We start from the raw sequence: 18,330 nt of genomic DNA on the forward strand, positions 1-18,330 counted from the left end.
ACAAACAGTGCAGCAGTAATGAGTAGGAAAGTGCATTGATAGGCTTGGCTCTTTTTTTTATATTGAGGAATATTTCACTTTCTCTGGTCATAGGAGTAACAACATGAATTTGTGCATGAGGCAGAAATAATGCAGTGCGACTTGAGTTTCACAACCAGCTGGAACACTGTGTCCCTTTTTGGTCAGTGTCAGTGGAGGAAAGGGAGAGAGGAGGGACATTGAGAGGCTGACCCTCAGTCTGCTGCTCTCCCTCTGCTAAGACTGACCATCAGATGCAGGCACCATCAGCCCAGTAAAATAAAAAGCAAATGATTTAAATGTATGCTCACTCAGCTGTGCCTCACAAGTAATACATCAATGGATCTATGATCATATAGCCTACCTCAAATTTTTAAATATAATTTAAAAAAATATCCTGAACAACAATGCATTGGCAGGTCAATTTTTATTTTTTAAATGTATTTTACTAGGCAAGTCCAGTGAAGAACAAATTCTTATTTACAATGACGGCCTAGGAACAGTGGGTTAACTGCCTTGTTCAGGGGCAGAACGACAGATTTTTACCTTGTCAGCTCGGGGATTTGATCTTGCAACCTTTCGGTTACTGGCCCAACACTAACCACTAGACTACCTGCCGCCCCAATTCAAGCAAAGCCAGTATGTGGTGATAATGTAGTGGGCCTATAGCTTACTGTACAAACCTCATTGCTACAGTACTGTTTTTAATTGGTTAATGTTGCACAGGCTTACATTTTTTAAGTCATGTTAATAAAATTAGAGCGGTAGATCTCGGCATGCATTTTGACTCAGTGATCTTGACTCAGAAAAGGTTGGTGACCAGTGCTGTATAGTATCTTCTGTTTCCAGATGGTGTTGCATAAACTATTGCAGAATAATTACTAGGGACTGAGAAGGGGGTTGGGAGACATCGTCACTCCTGGACAGGGCCATCTATATAGAAGCTTACCCAACCAATCTGAGGCAGTGGTTGTGTGGCTAGCAGTGGTGCTTGGCAGATCTGAAAGAGAGGCACAACATTATTTGAATGAGAATTCAGTCCACTTGACAATTAAACAGAATTCAGTATTCTTCATGCTGATTATTTGTACAACTTGAGACAGATAGCAATACAAATAGATTAAAACAATATGAAATTTAACACTGATACAGATGATGTGCATGTGGTGGTTTCAAATAATAATGGTACTACAGATAGTTCGATCTGTCCATGCTTTTCCTAGAAAATGTCCCTAAAGTAGACATTTCTCCTCCTCGCTGGTCTGCAGATACATGACTACATGATGTGGCTGTCACATGTGATGTGCATTGCACTAGAACAACAAATAGCTGTATCAGAGACATTTTCAGGAAAAGCAGCTCATAGCATGCCAATAAAATGTCTATCATTGCATTGGTTCGATATTGACATCTAGCTATACAATTAAGATATCTTCTCTACAAGCAAGAAGTACTCTTACAAGTACAGATTTTTACCAAATGTTTGGCACAGGTTAGTCTCTAAAAACAGATTCGACACAAGCAAATGTAGTTTTGATTCACCAGTTGTAAAATATTATTGGATTTTCTCACATCAAGTTACATGTTTGCAAGTATTTATTCACACATTACCTGCTTGCTGGTGTTGTTGCATTTGTCAAAAGTTACATGTTTGCAAATATTTTTTGCAAGTACAAAACTGATTAGACAGGCGCAACTCATATTTGACATGCTTGTACACTTATGACATTAATTTACCTGTATACTCGAGGCTGTGTGTGGTAAAATAAATCAGCTACAAATAGTATCAACATTTTAGTAAAATAAAGTAGCTCCTTGCAGAGGCGCTGTTCAGCTGTGGCGCAAATTTATTTTGGTCAAGGATCTCGCTTAGTGCGCAGGAGTGTGAATTAGTTAACATTTGCATAGAAAAGGAGGCAGGGTACAAGATGAAATTCTGAACCAGCAAGCTAGTTGGTTACACGTCCTGCATACTCGGATTTATAATTACCCAAACTATCACAGCGAGATAACTGTTCTTTTGAAGTGACATCCACCAACCAGACGTAAAACTCGCGGAATACGGCAGAAAACATGGATTTATCGGCTAGAGTTGCTGGCTGGATGAGAAGTAAACGGAGAAAAATATGAACTGTCGAGAAGGTGTTAAACAGCAGGATATGTGTAGAGGAGTAGATAGTTTAAGTCGCGTCTTGTTCGCGGTTTTCAATGTTGTCGGTTTGTAAAGATAACTTTGTGTGCGCGACGGCACCTAGTTAATGTAATGCGATGAGAAGTGTGTGTTGGTCAACTGCGTCATGGCGGCAGCAGACCGGTGTATGTGTGAGGGCAGAGCTGAAGAGGCTGCAAAGACTCAAATAGAATACTCTCTGTCGCCCAGCTACACACCCCACAGGACACGAATACCCCAATCCTGTCGACCCCAGAGGTTACCGGCCACGCGCTGAAGGGTTCCACCGAAAGCGTCACCCGATACTGTCGCCGGAGAGGATGCAGGGTAACGAAAACGGCTTTAGTTTATACCCAAAGGCTCTCTCGTACTCGGCTGAGGTTGTGCCCGGTGAGGTCTGGTGTGCCTCCAGGCTGGAGAGGTCTATGTAATGGAAGACCGGCCAACAGCACACCTGGAGAGGACCTGAGGGAAACCACCCGGGGCTGTTCAAGTTTAAATAATTGGTAGGTGTTGTGGGTATGTGGTAAGACAAGTGGTAGTCTTGGCAGATTCATTGTTGTCTGTTTGTGAAAGAAGTTACCCAGATGAAGGCAAAATTATGCCATATCAGATTATACTTTTAGGGCTGGTTTCCCATGCTGTCATGGCATGAATTAAGACAGACGGAACCACACATTCTCCAGTCCGATCAACAATGCACAGTCTTGCACTAAATGTTGCTAAACGTGTTCTCTAAATTTTGTGTGTGTGTGTTCTAGTATGAAAATCCGTGGACCATCCCCAACCTGCTGTGTGTATGTTGAATCACGCTGGCTCCGGTCCTGGGAGTCCTGATCACTGAGCAACATTTTCACCTCTCTCTGGGACTCTTCACTTTGGCTGGATTTACTGATGTGGTCTGCATGCGCACACACTTTGTAAGTGCTTTGATTTGAAATAAAAACAATAACTATACACTGCCACCACTATACACACACACACACTACACCCTCTAGTAACCCTGTGTGTTGTCTCTGTAGCTGGGTGGTTATATAGCCAGCAACTGGGCCAGTAGGAAGTCTGTTAGGCAGCGCTCTTGACCCATTGACTGATAAGATCCTCATCAGTGTTTTCTACATCAGTCTCCCCTACACTCAGCTCATCCCAGGTTTGTGTGTTTGTGTGTTTGTGTGTATTGAAATGTAAGTCCTTCCTTGCTGCAATATCCAAATAAATCTTAGTGCTAATAATCCCAATCAATGTCCACACAATCGCCATAGAGGGAGAGAACCAAATAATTAGTTGTTCATTTTGTGCTCTTCTGACTGTGTGTGTTCTCACCTCCCCTGACAGTGTTGGTGATTGTCAGAGACGTCGATCTGATTGCTGCTGTTTCCTACGTCAGATACAAGACTGTCCCCCCTCCTGTAAGTCATATACACATAGCGGGCTGGTTCAGGCCTGTCACGGACACTAGTCCATCGGTCAGAATACATGAACAAGGAGGTGGATGGGAGTGTGTCCAGTGCGGTTAGATCTGTGGCGTTGCTCTGTTTATACTACATCTGTCTGTGTCTGTATGTTTTTAAACCCCTGCTACAGTGCAGCTCAAACCCACCACCCTCAGTAAGGTAAGTCTCTGTACGTCACACAAACCGGTGTTTCCCCTATATGCATTTAAATCGTGGCTGCCACTGAAAATGTAGGAAGAAAAAAAGGGGAAATACACACATGCGTCATACACAAGTAAAACAACAGTCTGCATTCATTTGTCTAGTTGGTTAGTCATGTGTTTGCGTACGTGCATGCAGGTGAACACAGCGATCCAGCTCTTCCTGGTAGCAGCATCGTTGGCCTCATCCGTCTTTCACTTCAGACAGTCCGCTCCTGCAGACCCTACGGTAATACACACACCATAGCCAGTCTGTTTCTGCCGACTACACACTGGAAATCTTAATGGTACATTGTTTCTGTTGTGTGTTTTGGTAATACTGCTTCTGTGTGTGCAGGTATATCACACAGGTAACGACGACTGTGTCAGGCTACAGCTACTGTCACTACGGCATGAAGACTCTTGCGGTGCTCAACAGCACTAAGTAATCATGGCAACTCAACAGCGCCAACTAAACTCCGCAACACCATGTAATTGTTGCAACGTAACACGCTTGCTGCACTCACCGGTCTGCCAGAGGACTCAAGTTGAACACACCCATACTTGTGTAAAAACTCCAAAATGAACTCTTGTGAGCGTGTGTATTTATTAACCCTGTATTGGCATGGGAACCATCCTGGTAGATTGACAGTTTTGTATCTGATGAATGTGATTAAATCATGAACCTGCTCTGATAACTTACACACATGGCGAGAGGCTAACTCCTTGTTTAGATTGCTAGTATGCTCTGTAAAGAGGATCAGGATTCTGCAAGAGTGTATGTGGTGGGAAATGTTAAGCTTGGGTGTAATGCGGAAACAGCTTTCCAAGGTTTTCAACATTACAACCAATTCTACCAAAAAGGTTTACAGTGTCAAAGCTGTTAGTGACACCTGCTGGTCTACTGAAGTCACTTCAGCTGTTTTATCAGATTGACTATTGATATTTTGCCATTAGTTCAGTCTCCTAGTTTGGTGACTTTGTCAATACAGCAGAGTTAGTCAAACCCTAATCTCGTAAACTGAGACTTCAGTGAGATGAGATTTGGAAGCGCAAGGCTAGTAAAACCCCAACACCAGTAATATTGGAAAGAAACGTGATTTAATGAGGCTTCAAATTACATCAGGTGGTGATAGGCATTTTTGACAGTCATGAGTATTTTACATCCAATTCGTAGTGCTTTGGAAACTATTGAAAAGCAGTGATAATTACTACAACTTACTAATTGATTAAATTAATTTAACCAGGTTTTACATGGCTGGTGCCTTCAAACCCAATTTGCGTGTATCAGCTTCTTCAGATTCTGGAGGTGAATTCAGGTCTTCTGATGAGGGATCTGTTAACCTCTGCCAGTGAACAACATCCTGCAGACAAAACACAAGGTTCAACCTTTACCTCTGAAGGAGAGGTTGAGAATTAGTAGATGAGGAAAGGCAATGTGAGGAGGAAATGGCCAGAGTAGGTTAATTATCCATGGTTACCTGCCAGGGACATCGCCAGGTGTAGCTCATCTCTCATGAGCTCCAGAACATCACTGACACCCTGCTCCCCCTACAAACACACGTTTTGACATTTTAGTTATTTAGCAGTAGGTAAAACAACCACATATGGTCCTTTATCTGCACACACACACAGTGGTACCTGGCAGGCGAGCCCCCAGAGTACAGGCCGTCCGAGGAAGACAGCGGTAGCCCCCAGAGCTAAGGCCTTCAGGACGTCTGTCCCCCTCCTCACCCCTCCATCAAGGTACACCTCACACCTCCCTGATACTGCTGACACCACCTCAGACAGCACATCCAGCTACACACATAACATATGTCACAGATCAAGAAGTGAAATATTACTGAAGAGTTTGTGTGTGTTGGGCTCCCTCACCGTAGCTGGGACCCCGTCTAGCTGCCTTGCTCCGTGGTTAGACACCAGGATCCCATCTACACCGTGGATAAGTGCTTCTAGCGCATCTTCAGCTGGAGGGAAGAAGGGTAGATATAGATGTATAGACATGTTACTACTCTGCCATGAAACTTAAACCTGCCTTATCATTATGTGGCGTGTACTGTGTGTTGTGTGTCACCTCTCAGGACACCTTTGACGACCACAGGGAGGTGTGTGTTTTTCTTCAGCCAAGCAATGTGTTCCCAGCAGAGAGTAGGGTCGATAGCCTGAGCGACATAGACAGCCAGCCCACTGTCCTCACCGTAACCCTCAGCACTGGAGAACGCCAGCTCTGCCGAACCAAAGTTAGTCATCCTACACACGCACACACACAAACACTAAAATAAGAGGTAAGCTTAAATAATATATTATTTGATGAAGCATGTTTGTGTGTCTGTATATATGGTGTGGTGATGAGTGTGTTTTTGGTTCCTACTTCAGGTGAGGGGGAAGTTTAAAGCGGTTGCGCACGTCGTCTCGTCTCTTTCCGAGGTAGGGCGTATCCACGGTAACAAAGATGGCCTTATACCCCGCCTCTTCAGCCCGGCGCACCAATGACAGGGTGAGGTCGCGGTCCTTATAGATGTACAGCTGTACGGATTATATATAGGTCATAGATGTTCACCAGACTGGTGATGTAAACTGTGGTGTAATCAAAACCTATATCTAGCAGTACTCCACCTGCATCCAGAGCAGGCCGTCGCCAGCTGATGACCTCACTTCCTCTATGGTAGAGGTGGCCCAGGAACTCAGCATCATCCCCGTCCCTGCCGCTCTGGTTGCTAGGAGATGGAGCTTTATTACACACATACAGTATACACAAGAGGCTGGAAGCAGCCGTGTGTGTGTGTGTGTGTGTGTGTGTGTGTGTGTGTGTGTGTGTGTGTGTGTGTACATACCTCTGGCGGTGGCCGTCTCTCCGTCAGGGTGGGCCATCCTCTGCATTGCGGTTGCCCCGACACACACAGGCATGCTGATTCGCTGACCTAAAACACTAACACTTAGATCCACGCGGGACACATCCCTCAGTACCCTAGGGAACAAATGCCACCTATACACACAGAGAAGTGATCTGGTGTAAACAAGTGCTGTGTCAGACATTGAACAGGACTTTGAGTTGAAGTTAGGTGGTGAGTCAATTATTAAACTACTGTGGTGATTTCTAGGATATTGTCTGCCTAAAACAGCCACACAAAAAACTGAACAGCACTGAAACACCCCAAAAACACTTCTAACGCACCTCACTAACATATTCTATGAGATGATGATGGAGAACATAATCTGTGCAGATCTTAAATAAACAGTGTGTGTGATGCAGTATTCTACACTAGTGTTGTATGAAGCCTTGTTGTCTGGTTTTAATGTTACAACTAGGTTTGATTCTCCACATTACAATAGTTGTTACAGGACAGAACGTGCATGTTCATGTTACCTGGAGAAAACAGCAGTGTGTGTCTGTGTAACCTAACGTCGCAGGCGTAAGAAGTTCCCACTTCCGTTTTTCAGGGGAAATGGAAGTTAGGCTGAAAATACTCTATCCCTGAAAACGGGATGTTAGTGTTTTCTGGAGACTCCGCATAGGCAAGTGTATGTGCTAGTTACCTGGAGAAAGCAGCAGTGTTATCTGCCAAGGTCTCTTGCTGGTCGGCTCCAGAGCAGTAGTAGTCAAACACAGCTTTTGGTAGAACTCTCTTGGCCATAGACTCATAGTCAGCCACACACACTAACTTCTCAGACATGACTACACACACACAAACAGACAAATGCACACTTTAACACACTTTGATCCACACACGCAATAACACATACAGGCTGACTAACTCTAACACGACCTGATCCACACACACATAGTCCTCTCTGACTGCTGTCACACACAGACACCCCCAAGTCTCTCCTCTCTGATCATCTGACCACCAGCAATCATTAACCCCAAGTTTACACAGCCCTGCTTCCCACTCAATCCCTCCCTCAAACATACACACACACACACTCTAATTTAAGCAACCCTGACCCTGACCCTTCACCCCACAACCCTTATATATGATAGCACTGTCCACACAGCACAGACAGGAGATGGGAACCATAACTAGACAGTAAAGAGGCCTTTGTATAAAAATGTTTATTTTGGTGATTAAATGATCCATTATTAGGATGGAGGGGCCTCCTCACATGGCAACAACACTCAGTCATTATCATAGTCATCCATCAATAATAGAATCATACCTAGCTCAAACGGTATGTATGCATATGGCAGTCTTAACAATAGAAAACTATTTCAAATCTAAGAAAATAAAGTTTATATTGTGATAATCATAGAAAATTGGACCATGTTAGAAAAAACGGGTGAAAACAATAGTGGACGAAAATAGAAAAGTGAAACCTTCCAGACCCCCTCATACATACATTTAAAAACACACGACAAGCATTAGTCAAATCACTCTTTTTGTTCAGCATAAATGTTTGTCTTTGTCGTCCTGTCTGAAGGGAACATTTCCCTTGGAACTGGTTCAGGGAACAGAACAGAAAACAGGAAAATAACTACATTTTCCAAGGAACAGAATCAGAACCCCCGAAGCATAGCTGTAACCCACTGACTTTACAAGCGTGATTCAGAAGATAGGGAAAGAGATTTTTAATTAGAGAAGAATGGATTAACTTTTTCAATGCTAGTTAGGATACTATAGTTATCACATTTCACATTGTATTTATTAACTACAAAAAGGTAAGATGTATTTTTAATTCTGGTGCCGCTCTGCACACACAAGCTCATTAGCTAGCTATAGCTAGTTCTGGTTCAATGTTAAGCCATCTCTGAAGTTCAAAGACATTCAAAGTTCCTCCAAAGAAGCCGCTCCGCCGTAGGTATAATTCTGTGGGCCTAATTCAGATAATGCATGTCACAACAAGATACCCAGCGCTTTAAGCCAAGCTTCCTCCACCCGCAAAATTTCAGCTGCATGTAAACAACTCACTGAGCTATAGCTTGTCTGCTCCATATCAAGCTGCTCTATCTGCACTGCATGATTGGTGAAGTCATTTAATGTTGAGCAAATTATTATTTATTTTTGTACAATTTCAGAGGTTTAAAAAGGAACAGAAAGGAACAATATAAACTTTTATTTGGTTCGAACCGGTTCAGAACTTTATTTTGCTGGTCGGAAAACAGTGGAATGTAACAAAAAAAATAATGGTTCTGTTCAGAACGAAACGATTGGAAAATAATTTAGGTTCCAACCACTGGTTAGGAGGTACGTTTTGCCTGTCCTCTCCTCTGTCTCAGTGTCTCTGGCTCCTCCTTGTTAGACCCCTCACCCTCATCTGCCTCCGACGCTTGCCTCTTCTCCGCCATACTCACACACACTCCTGCTCGAAACAAACACAAGCTGTAGAGCACTAATAACACACTGTCTTTGTGTGTGTGTATGTGCTTTGTTCTGTGGGATCATCCTCTCACCTGCTCTCTCCTCCTTCCGCTTCTGTCGGGAAGGACAGAGGCAATCTGCAACCAGGACCAGCACCTACACACACACACAATGAGATAGAGACAAGTTTAAAGCAGCTCTGTTGAGTGGAGGGGAGGGTTGAGACAGGATCAGAGAAGTTAGACAGGGTCAACCTAAAATAAATACAACTATAGTAAATAATCTAGTTTAGAATGAAGGTAGTTTAAATGAGTTAAGAGGTTAATGTCAGTGTAGGCAGGAGTTGAGTTGAGTTCCAAACTTTAAGTAGAATGCAGCTGGTTACACAAGAGCAGCTGAGTGCATCCCACACATCTGTCCTCCTGCTGCTTCTCCAGTCTCCTCTACCATGTCCTGAAATAGCAGCCATCCTCCCACTCCCACTCTTACATAAGATCACATTTCACTGCAGAGAAACTCCTCGAAGTGTGTGTGTGTTTGTTTGTGTGTCTACATACTCTAACAGGCTGTAAGAGAGAGACGATTTGGCATCTTTCTCAGAACAATGACATACTCAACATGTTCAGAACCCTTCAAAAGCATTTGTGTGACATAAAAATAGTGTTTTGTGTTTATTAACGGTTTAGTAGTAATACAATAATATAGTGAAATGATTATTAGTGTGTAACTCACCAGTCCCATCAGCAGCCCAGTGACAAGTGTTGCCATGGCAAAGGAGAGGTAGGAGCCCCACACCGACATGCCCAAATCCCCCGTCAGATACCCATGAGTCCACTACACACACACACACGATTCTGAGTGAGTGTGGAACCTTTACACCATTTTCTGTGTGTGTGTGCGTGTGTGTGTGTGTGTGAGAGAGAGATTTGGTCTCACCCGGATCCACAGTGAAAGCCTGAAGAGTCCGGCCATGCAGCTCATCCTGGAGGGAGGAGATCCACAAAGTCAGAGGTAAGGTCAGAATATATTTACAGAAGACAAGACAAATTCCACGTTTATGTATAATATACAGTACCAGTCAAAAGTTTAGACACATCTACTCATTCCTGGATTTTTCTCTATATTTACTATTTTCTAGATTGTAGAATAATAGTGAAGACATCAAAAACTATGAAATAACACATATGGAATCATGTAGTAACCAAAAAAGTGTTAACAAATCAAAATATATTTTATATTTGAGATTCTTCAAAGTAGCCTCCTTTTGCCTTGATGAAAGCTTTGGACCCTCTTGGCATTATCTCAACCAGCTTCATGAGGTAGTCACCTGGAATGCAATTTCAATTAACAGGTGTGCCTTGTTAAAAGTACATTTGTGGAATTTCTTTCCTTCTTAATGCGTTTGAGCCAATCAGTTGTGTTTTGACAAGGTAGGGGTGGTATACAGAAGATAGCCCTATTTGGTAAAACACCAAGTCCATATTATGGCAAGAACAGCTCAAATAAGCAAAGAGAAACGACAGTCCATCATTATTTTAAGACATGAAGGTCAGTCAATCTGGAAAATGTTGAGAATTTTGAAAGTTTCTTCAAGTGCAGTCGCAAAAACCATTAAGCGGTATGATGAAACTGGCTCTCATGAGGACGGCCACAGGAAAGGAAGACCCAGAGTTACCTCTGCTGCAGAGGATATAAGTTCATTAGAGTTATCTGCACCTCAGAGTGCAGCCCAAATAAATGCTTCACAGAGTTCAAGTAACAGACTGTTGGGGAGTAACGGATTACATGTAATCAGTTGCACTACCAGCAAAAGAAGCATTTCAAGGTCCTGGAGTGGTCCTGGAGTGGCCTAGCCAGTCTCCAGATCTCAACCCCATAGAAAATCTTTGGAGGGAGTTGAAAGTCCGTGTTGCCCAGCAACAGCCCCAAAACATCACTGCTCTAGAGGAGATCTGCATGGAGGAATGAGCCAAAATACCAGCAACAGTGTGTGAAAACCTTGTGAAGACTTACAGAAAACGTTTGACCTCTGTCATTGCCAACAAAGGGTATATAACAAAGTATTGAGATAAACTTTTGTTATTGACCAAATACATATTTTCCACCATAATTTGCAAATAAATTCATTAAAAATCCTACAATGTGATTTTCAGGATTTTTTTTCCTAATTTTGTCTGTCATAGTTGAAGTGTACCTATGATGAAAATTACAGGCCTCTTTCATCTTTTTAAGTGTGAGAACTTGCATAATTGGTGGCTGACTAAATACTTTTTTGCCCCACTGTAAATCCTTCATGAGCTTAGTACAACTGTCATACTCTATCAGAACCCCAAATATAAACTTGTTTTATCCCAGTGTAAACATTGTAAATGTAAACCAACCCTTAAAGTACATTTTAACATCCATATATGGCCATATATGAAGCTATGAAACTTGAACATTAATTTATCCCGCAATAGATGTCATTCAATTGGTAACGTACATTTTTGTCTTCTAATGCCTCTTAAGGGGAAATAAATCTAAAACTAACGGAATGTAATTAGATTACGTTACTGAGTTTGGGTAATCCAAAAGTTATGTTACTGACTACAATTTTGGACAGGTAACTAGTAACTGTAACAGATTACATTTAGAAATCTGTCCTTTGGTCTGAGTCCAAATTTGAGATTTTTGGTTCCAACTGCCGTGTCTTTGTGAGACGCAGAGTAGGTGAACGGATGATCTCTGCATGTGTGGTTCCCACCGTGAAACATAGAGGTGTGATGGTGTGGGCGTGCTTTGCTGGTGACACTGTCTGTGATTTATTTAGAATTCAAGGCACACTTAACCAGCATGGCTACCACAGCATTCTGCAGCGATAGTAGGAGTGTCATATGTTTTTCAACAGGACATTGACCCAAAGCACAACTCCAGGCTGTGTAAGGGCTATTTGACTAAGAAGGAGAGTGATGGAGTGCTGCATCAGATGACCTGAATCACCCGACTTCAACCCAATTGAGATTGTTGAGTCGGACCGCAGAGTGAAGGAAAAGCAGTCAACAAGCGCTCAGCATATGTGGGAACTCCTTCAAGACTGTTGGAAAAGCATTCCTCATGAAGCTGGTTGAGAGAACGCCAATAGTGTGCAAAGTTGTCATCAAGGCAAAGGGTGGCTACTTTGAATAATCTCAAATATAAATATATGTTGATTTGTTTAACACTTTTTTGGTTACTACATGATTTCATGTGTTATTTCATAGTTTTGATGTCTTCACTATTATTCTACAATGTAGAAAATAGTAAAAAATAAAATAAAATAAAAAGTTAAAACCCTGGAATGAGTAGGTGTGTCCAAACTTTTGACTGGTATTGTATATGGTGTGTATATTTACAGAGGAGAAGTAGGAGACTTCCATGAAGGCAGTGGTTCCACCTCCTCCCACCTCCTGTTAGAGACATATGTATGGAACTCCTCCGCCTCACGGACAGACACATACCTCCTCACGCTACCCTCCTTTACACTGTAGAATACACACACAGATAAATACTGTATACAAAGTTAGAAAGGTTAAAGGTCATGGATCAAAGGACAGGGTCAAAGGTTAACTGAGATACTAACTGGAAAATGGTTGGCAGTGTGGTAACCAAAAATCGTCCACTGAGACCTGAAAGAAAAGAAACACACATACATACGAGAGAAAGGAGAGATGGATGGTTAGAAGGAGCCTCGGTATGGCATTGAATCTCACACAGCAAGGAGAAGACAATATTGAGGACAGTAAGAGCCAACAGTATCAACTTCGTAATATTTCCATACCAGGCTGTTCAGTGACGTCCACTTCTCCTACAGAAACCCCCATGGCTGCTGCCAGGCTGGAGAATCTCTCCCACTGCTCCTTCAGCTGGGCACATGCCGGGCACCAGGGAGCAACACTATACACACACACATTTATCTATGGACATTATGGAGATTCTATAGGTGGGTGGTGTTCAGAGCACAAGTCAGGTGTTCTAAAAATCAAATCTGAATCAATCATAGACGTCTATGATTCACTATTTGGACGGCAAAATATAGTTCAGTACAGTAGAGCAGGGGTTGCCAAATGTTTTCACTCAGGCCCCCCTTCCAGCATTTCGTTCAGAACTGAACATTAACCTGGTTTCAACATCCAGAAAATACTTATTTTCAACGTCAGGAAAATATGTTGGCATGATCTATATAGGTTGAAGAGAGCATAGTTTCACATTCAATGTTCCATCAACTTCAACATGAAACATCTGAATTATTGGAATAGAATACTCACTCTGGACCTAGACCAAAAGTTTTACTCTAAAATCTTATTCGGCACTTAATAGCTTCAATTATATATATCCTCCTTCCCCCCTCCCGTTTTCATCTTCCGCCAAACATGCATACATCAGATCATCAGTACGACTTCGTACTGTACTCACAACTTTATCATCCACTCGCCATCCATAGTGACCGTCCAGTTAGCATCTGTTATTGTCAGGACGCCTGTCTCTGTTTCTGCTACAGCAGAACTTGCGATGGAGCTGACTAATATTATTGAGAGGAGTGGTTGGAAAAGATGACTACATGATAATTTACATGAAGGTGAATTAGTTTGACATAACAGTTTACAGGAACGTTTTGTTTTCAGCTGCGCCATGTTGCTGTTCCGAAACGAAAACTGCCTAGAACGCTAAACACGGAAGTAACAGAAACAGGGATTTTTTTTAAGGTCGACCGGCGCATCTAACAACCTGAAGTGTGTGCGTGTGTCATTGTTTGTTTGTGTGTGTTTGTGCGTGCGTGCGTGCGTGCGTGTGTTTTTTAAGGTGGTCTGCTATACCACAGACAGATGGATCTAAAAGTAGTGAAAAATGATTTATTGGTGTCTCTACTCTGAAAGGGAAAAGGGAATGACCACACACATGGGAAATTAAACGTAGATGTCCCTCTGTTGGTTAATGGGCATCTGAATGAGAAGGCCTTAATACAAATTAGTGTACCTATAACCTTTTTTTAATAAAAAAAAAAACTTTACCTTTATTTAACTAGGCAAGTCAGTTAAGAACAAATTCTTATTTTCAATGACGGCCTAGAAACAGTGGGTTAACTGCCTGTTCAGGGGCAGAACGACAGATATGTACCTTGTCAGCTCAGGGGTGTGAACTTGCAACCTTCCGGTTACTAGTCCAACGCTCTAACCACTAGGCTGCCCTGCTGCTCTTTTCCCTAATGGTTTGTAACTTTATAATTTCTATGAGCAAACAGTTACAGTGTCTGCCTGTCCCCAAACAAAAAATAATGTTTACATTTGGGAAGTGCTTGTTGTTTTTAAATATATTTTTGAAAGATATGTATAAAATACACTGATCTGTACAGTATGTAATGTATAGCAATGCACATGCAATGGGCATGTAAATTATGATAGAACACCTATCAAAACAATGTGAACATGACAGAGGGAGGGATATGCTTGAGTTTTTTATTCGCTGTCACCAAATAATTTTTTCAATTCTGAAATGTTATTTTTTTTTAATTGAACATTTAAAACATACAATATACTTGCAGTGAAGCCGCTCAACAACTACATCACATTAGTCATCTAACAGACTCCCATCCAGAGTGACACACAGAAGCAACCAGGGTCAATGCCCTGCTCAAGGGCATGTCAACAGATCTCTCACAAGGTCAAAAACGGGGACACAAACCAGCAATCCATCAGCCACCGACCCAAGCTCCCAAATGCCAGGCCACCAGCGTCCCAAACGCCAGGCCACCAGATCCCCTCCACAGTTCCCCCCGAGAAAAATTTATAAATTAAATAATTCCATTCCCCACCCCCAAGACCCACCCGCCCCCCCCATGGACCAACAACCAACAAAATTAACAAAAGAGAAAAAAGTGTACAAACACCTGCATGACATCCGCTTAAGGCAATGTTCTGAAATATTCTTATTTTTTTGTCTTTTAAAATGCTGAAAAATCCATTTATGGATGTGGGAAAATCCACTCTGGACAAATGGCCTGTGGGACAAAAAGACAATTATTTATATCATTGCTACTTTAGCCATGTGTCATACATACTAAGTAAAAGAACAGCTAATAAAATGTATATACTTGGAAGGATTGTACAGAAACATACCTCAGTAGGGTAGAGTGCCAACACGATCAAATGGCACAGCCATTGGTGCCATGAGGTCTGAGTGTGTGGGAGGGAGCTGGCCAGGGAGTGGCCTAGGCATCTGAGTTGGAGCTGTTGTGATGGTCAAATCAGGGTGCATTTTGTAGAGCATCTGCCCAATATACTTGCTGTTATTGAAAGAAGACTATCCAGGTGAAAGCTATGATCCCTTATTGATGTCACTTGTTAAATTCACTTCAATCAGTGTAGATGAAGGGGAGAAGACAGGTTAAAGGATTTTTAAGCCTTGAGATAATTGAATGTGCAAGACAAAAGATTTAAGTGCCTTTGATCGGGTATGGTAGTAGGTGCTAGATGCACCAGTTTATGTAAAGAACTACAACGCTGCTGGATTTTGTCATGCTCAACAGTTACCCGTGTGTATCAAGAATGGTCCACCACTTAAAGGACATCCAGCCAACTTGACACAACTGTGGGAAGCTTTGGAGTCAACATGGTCCAGCATCCCTGTTGAATGCTTTTGACACCTTGTAGAGTCCATGCCCTGATGAATTGAGGCTGTTCTGGGAGCAAAAGGGGGGTGGGTACAACTCAATATTAGGAAGATCTTCCTAATGTTTGCTACCCTCAGTGTATAACCATATCATAAAAATAACAATCAAAGTCTAGGAGGAAGTGTAGTTCAGTTGATAAAGATGAGTCTTAAGGCCTGCTTTAAAAGCCCCGACAGTCTGAACAGCCCTGAGATTGTCAGGAAGGGTGTTCCAAAGGTGTGGGTCGTGGGAGCAAAAGGCATGGTCCTACATTGTTCAGTATCGGGTCCTGAGTTCATGAAACAGTTTGGCATGCCTTGACCATATGCGTGGAGGTTCATAGGGGGAGAGTAGATCTGACAGGTTGGTAGGTCTGATACCATTTAGGGCTTTGAGGAACAGGTAGCCAATGAAGGTCAGCAAGGAAGTGGGTGATGTGGGCAGATGTTTGTGTTTGTGTCAGAATCCTTGCAGCACTGTAATTTATTAATTGAATTTGCAAGTAGGCCCCTAAATACTGCATTCCCATAATCGTATTTATATCATACATACAGTATATTAGTAAGATTCTCACAGTTAATATACAAAAGTCATCCTGTCACGTTCTGACCTTTATTTCCTTTGTTTTGTCTTTATTTAGTATGGTCAGGGCGTGAGTTGGGGTGGGCAGTCTGTTTGTTTTTCTATGTTTGGTTTCTGTTTCGGCCTAGTATGGTTCTCAATCAGAGGCAGGTGTCGTTAGTTGTCTCTGATTGAGAATCATACTTAGGTAGCCTGGGTTTCACTGTCGGTTTGTGGGTGTTTGTTTCCGTGTGAGGGTTTTTGTCGCCACACGGTACTGTTTCATTCATGTTTATTGTTTTGTATTTTATAGTGTTCAGTTTATTTATTAAAGTAATCATCATGAACACTTACCATGCTGCATCTTGGTCCGATCCTTACTCCTCTTCAGACGAAGATGAGATCTGCCGTTACACATCCACTACTTTAAACAGACATTAATTAAAGTGAATACATTAGCCTTGCCCTCTGTTTTGAACGCAGACAACCCGAGGAAGAATATAACAGCAACGTAAATGAATCTACAGAGAAAAAGATGAATCCACTAAAGTTTCTCTATAGAATGAATAAATAACATGTTCCTTACCAATTTGTCTTTGTCATCAGGTAGATGCATCGTTTTCTTTTTCCACCAAAGACCCAGCTGAGCCAGCCAACACTTTTAGGTGTCTTATGGACAGCAGGAGTCTCAGGCCCAGCCACTGGGCCGGCTGCCAGTTTGGCTCTGAGGGGCAATCTTTCTGCCTGTTTGTGTGTCCTCACATCTCCTCTACAGTCTATCATTGCATCCACATTGTAACAACACTATTCTCTATTTAGCACTGCCTGAGAGAAGAGGGTACGCATAGACCTATGGTTTCTGAATACATATGCACAAACACACACACACACACACACACACACACACATTCCCTCACATTCCTTAGCTCTTTTGGACACTCATAACTGTATCCTCATACACTACTTGGTCAAAAGTATGTGGACACACCTTCAAATTAGTGGATTCGGCTGGTTCAACCATACCTGTTGCTGACAGGTGTATAAAATTAAGCACACAGCTATGTAATCTCCATAGACAAACATTGGCAGTAGAATGGCTTGTACTGAAGAGCTCAGTGACTTTCAACGTGGCACCGTCATAGGATGCCCCCTATCCAAGTCAGTTCGTCAAATTTCTGCCCTGCTAGAGCTGCCCCGGTCAACTGGTTAGTGTTGCTATAGTGAAGTGGAAACGTCTAGCAGCAACAATGGCTCAGCTGCGAACGCTACCTGCCCAAATGTATAGTGCCCACTGTAAAGTTTGGTGGATGAGGAATAATGGTCTGGGGCTGTTTTTCATGGTTTGGGCTTGGCCCCTTAGTTCCATTGAAGGGAAATCTTAATGCTACATTATACAATGACATTTTGCTTCCAATTTTGTGGCAACAATTTGGGGAAGGTCCTTTCCTGTTTCAGCATGACAATGACCCTGTGCAGAAAGCGAAGTCCATAGCAGCAAAGGGGGGACCAGCAAAAGGGTGTACAATGAAATGTTCGACAAGCCATGTAGTGTTTCATCTGCTTCTTGCTCCCCATCCCCCAACGCATACACACCATATCAACCACACACACACATTCCATATCAACCACACACATACATACCATATCAACTACATACACACCATATCAAGTGCATACACACCATATCAACCACACACATACACACCATATCAGCTACATACACACCATATCAACCACACACACACATACCATATCAACTACATACACACCATATCAACCCCACACACACCATATCAACTACATACACACACACACACCATATCAACCACACACACATATACCATAACTACATACACACCATATCAACCACACACACATACCATATAAACTACATACATGCTGTAGCTCACCCACATACTCACGGCTCTTCACCACGTGAGGAGGGAGTGGGAGAGTTAGAGCTGAAATAGCTCCTGCAGTAGTCCTG

The 18,330-nt window shown here is 42.5% G+C and overlaps 2 protein-coding genes and 1 pseudogene across 3 annotated transcripts; 1 reads left to right on the top strand and 2 right to left on the bottom strand.

Moving 5' to 3' along the window:
• The first annotated feature begins 1,798 nt into the window (after positions 1–1,798).
• On the top strand, positions 1,799–4,523 carry LOC112246876 (annotated as a pseudogene).
• Positions 4,524–4,903: 380 nt separating this feature from the next.
• Positions 4,904–7,641, bottom strand: hao1 (hydroxyacid oxidase (glycolate oxidase) 1). Of its 2 annotated transcripts, none has more exons than XM_024400236.2 (9): positions 7,359–7,641; positions 6,656–6,807; positions 6,438–6,538; positions 6,193–6,347; positions 5,896–6,071; positions 5,697–5,788; positions 5,463–5,621; positions 5,303–5,372; positions 4,904–5,185 (listed from the first exon to the last, which is right to left on the bottom strand). In XM_024400236.2, the coding sequence occupies exons 1-9, from the start codon at positions 7,493–7,495 to the stop codon at positions 5,118–5,120; spliced, it is 1,110 nt and encodes a 369-aa protein (XP_024256004.1). In that variant the 5' UTR covers positions 7,496–7,641; the 3' UTR covers positions 4,904–5,117. The 2 variants fall into 2 exon arrangements, with proteins under 2 accessions (XP_024256004.1, XP_024256005.2); XM_024400237.2 differs by having other exon boundaries at positions 6,656–6,742; positions 7,359–7,487.
• Positions 7,642–7,859: 218 nt separating this feature from the next.
• tmx4 (thioredoxin-related transmembrane protein 4) lies at positions 7,860–13,822 on the bottom strand. Its single transcript, XM_024415476.2, has 8 exons — positions 13,550–13,822; positions 12,915–13,030; positions 12,717–12,762; positions 12,490–12,618; positions 10,055–10,100; positions 9,851–9,952; positions 9,211–9,274; positions 7,860–9,119 (listed from the first exon to the last, which is right to left on the bottom strand). Exons 1-8 carry the CDS (start codon positions 13,765–13,767, stop codon positions 8,998–9,000), a joined length of 843 nt encoding a protein of 280 aa, XP_024271244.1. The 5' UTR covers positions 13,768–13,822; the 3' UTR covers positions 7,860–8,997.
• Between the last annotated feature and the right edge of the window lie 4,508 nt (positions 13,823–18,330).

This window comes from Oncorhynchus tshawytscha, linkage group LG08 (genome assembly GCF_018296145.1).
Source record: "Oncorhynchus tshawytscha isolate Ot180627B linkage group LG08, Otsh_v2.0, whole genome shotgun sequence".
Taxonomy (NCBI): Eukaryota; Metazoa; Chordata; class Actinopteri; order Salmoniformes; family Salmonidae; genus Oncorhynchus; species Oncorhynchus tshawytscha.